Source organism: Perca fluviatilis, chromosome 14, assembly GCF_010015445.1.
Source record: "Perca fluviatilis chromosome 14, GENO_Pfluv_1.0, whole genome shotgun sequence".
Taxonomy (NCBI): Eukaryota; Metazoa; Chordata; class Actinopteri; order Perciformes; family Percidae; genus Perca; species Perca fluviatilis.
Window position 1 is genome coordinate 541,285 of NC_053125.1, and position 3,158 is coordinate 544,442.

The 3,158-nt window shown below is 43.4% G+C and overlaps 1 protein-coding gene across 1 annotated transcript; it reads left to right on the top strand.

The window, feature by feature from the left end:
- The first annotated feature begins 1,844 nt into the window (after positions 1 to 1,844).
- LOC120573607 (trace amine-associated receptor 13c-like) lies at positions 1,845 to 3,158 on the top strand. The gene is made up of 2 exons (XM_039823429.1): positions 1,845 to 2,017; positions 2,351 to 3,158. The coding sequence occupies exons 1-2, from the start codon at positions 1,845 to 1,847 to the stop codon at positions 3,156 to 3,158; spliced, it is 981 nt and encodes a 326-aa protein (XP_039679363.1).

A 3,158-nucleotide genomic window follows, 5' to 3' on the forward strand; every position in this document is an offset into this window, starting at 1 on the left:
AGGTGGTGAACAGATTTGCTGCTTATTATTATTTATATCAGTTCGTGAAATGGTCATGTTATTTTTAATCTATTGATTTGTGTACACGGACACGATTATCTCATTTATTTTATTTATTATCCATACGGACGTTAGGTTAAGGAAAAGAAGCACAGGGAAAGGGGACATGATCCCTGGTTTCTATGCCACAACAATGGGACGGTTGGTGTCTGGGGGACGCCGACGCGCCACAACAATGGGACGGTTGGTGTCTGGGGGACGCCGACGCGCCACAACAACGGGACGGTTGGGGTTAAGATAAGAACACACGGCGGGACATGATCCGCGGTAGGGACGGTTGTAGTTAAAAGAACAACGGGGAAATGAAATGCTACACGCGGGACACGATGCCCACTCTCCGGAATGAAAGTCCTGTGTTTGACCCATCCACCACCCCAACCAACCTCCTTACGCGGATTTTCGGCGTTTCATACTACTCACTAAAGTTGTTGTCCTGTGAACACGAAACATGCTTCCCATTGAAATAATAATTAGTTTAAAAAACGTCTCGAGCAACACAAAAAAAACGACAAACGTGTACATGTACACAAATCAATGGATTTCAATAACGTGACCATTTCACGGAATGTGTGAAAATTCTGTGTGTCCACCACGGAAAACAATGTCAATGTAAAGTCAATGAGAAGATGATGTAGCATTAAGAGCGACTAGGGTAGCGAGTAGTATGTAAAGCCGAAATTCCGCGTAAGGAGGTTGGTTGGGGTGGTGGATGGGTCAAACAACACAGGACTTTCTACGCTATGGAACGTTCCACGCCTATGGAACAAATTGCCCCTCGACATCAGTCTTGCACCTACAATTTCAATTTTTAAATCTAAATTGAAAACATATCTGTATTCCCTGGCATTTTAAATTGTTTTCTGATGCTGTCTTTTGTCTTGTTGGCTGTTTTACTGTTTATTTGTTTTTGCTTTTACCCTGTTCAGCACTTTGGATAGCTCCGCTATGTTTAAATGTGCTATATAAATAAAATGTACTTACTTACTTACTTACTTTCACCCCGGAGGTCGGGTCGTGTCCTTTCCACGTTGTTATTTTCCGGCGTGTGGTATGTCCTTTCACCCTGGAGACTGGGGTTCACGTCCTGGCGTGTGGCGTGTCCTTTTCCCGTTGTTATTTTCCTAACCCCAACCGTCCCTTTCTTCTCGCGTGTCACAGAACCGTAAACCCACCCACGACCTTTTCCTGAACCCAACTGTCCTGTTGTTCCCCCGTTTTTCGGCGATCAGTGTTCATTTCACGGAATTCTTCCGTGGGTCCATCACAGAATATTTTACTTTTCCGTGAAACTGCCACAGATTTTGAGTTAAGGGGCCGTGTTCATTTCACATAATTCTGTGAGATCAGGTTGCGTTTCCAGTTGCAATTTGACCTTCACTTCTGCCAGAGTTCAATCCAATTAAACTTTTAAACAATTAAACTGCGATCTGGGATCTCCAGGGTGCTGGAAGTTTCCCTTTCATTGGGGAAATTTTTTATTGTTTGTGTCTTTTTAATTACTGCATGGCAAAAGAATAAAAGCAGAAGAGAAGGTAGAGAGGTACCTTTGGTTTCCAAATGGGGTCTAAAAGACAACACGTGGGGTAATTACTAGGAAGGGTTTGAAGACTTTAGGGGTTATGGGTTCGGAAAGCTTGAAACGTGATGTGTAGAGCAAGGAAGGAAGGACATTAGTGACCAACAGAGACTGAGAGGGAGGGATGAAGCCAACAGTAGAAAGAGATAAATCAGTTGTATGACAGAGTTTGAGGCAGAGAGCTGAGGCCTCTCTCCTTCCACTGATGATGGAGACACAGGACGGAGCAGAGCTCTGCTTTCCACAACTCTTCAACACCTCCTGCAGGAAGCTGACATCTCCTTGGTTTGAAGTGATGTTCATTCACATTTTGCTCTACTCCATCTCTCTGCTCACTGTAGCTCTCAACCTGCTCGTCATTATCTCAATCTCCCACTTCAGGCAAAGATTAATGTCTCAACAGTTGAAGTTTTAGATATATGAACCCTTTGTGTGAGTTTCAGGGTCCTGGTACTGTGCATGCTGGCTTGATGTCTCACTGTCAGGGCTTATTGGGGTGCTCGAAGGAGCCATTGATGATGTTAATTGTAATGTAACACCTGTTCTTCTCATACTGTGATAATCAAACTGACTGCTCAGAATAAGGCCTGTTTCTATGACGGATCGGGAAAAAAACTAATTGTTTCCATTGTTTCAGAAAAAACTAACATAAAATGTTTGTCATTTAGATATGAGGACTTGTTGGTTTAATGGTGCTTTTCTCTTTCCCTCCAGGCAGCTCCACACAACCACCAACATCCTCCTCCTCTCTCTGGCTGTCTCAGACCTTGTAGGGGGCCTCGTGCTGATGCCGGGAGAAATCTTCAGAAAAACATCCTGCTGGTTCCTTGGTGACTTTGTGTGTTTTCTTTATAATTATCTTTCATTTATCATTCCATACTCATCAGTAGGTAACATGGTGCTCATATCAGTTGACCGTTACGTTGCTATTTGTGACCCTCTGCATTACACCACCAGAATCACTGTCAACAGAGTTAAACTCTGTGTTTGTCTGTGTTGGCTCTGTTCTTTGTTCTACAGCTTTCTCTTTGTGAAGGATGAACTGACTCAACCAGGAAGGTATAATTCCTGCTACGGAGAATGTGTGTTGGTCATTGACTATGTCACAGCAGTTGTTGATCTTGTTTTGGACTTTATTGTTCCAATTACTGTCATCATAGCTCTGTATCTGAGAATATTTGCCGTGGCTGTGTCTCAGGCTCGTGCCATGCGCTCTCACATTACAGCTGTCACACTCCAGCATTCAGTGACTCCAAAGGCAAAGAAATCTGAGCTGAAAGCAGCTAGGAATCTTGGTGTTGTTGTAGTTGTGTTCATACTATGTTTCTGCCCATATTACGCTGTCTCTTTTGCAGGTGACAGCTTGGTGAATGCTTTATCTACAAATGCTCTCTTCTATTGTCACTCTTGTCTAAACCCTGTGATCTATGCCTTTGTTTACCCCTGGTTTAGAAAAGCAGTTAAACTCATTGTAACTCTTCAGATACTGCAGCCTGGCTCCTCTGAGACCAACATAATGTAG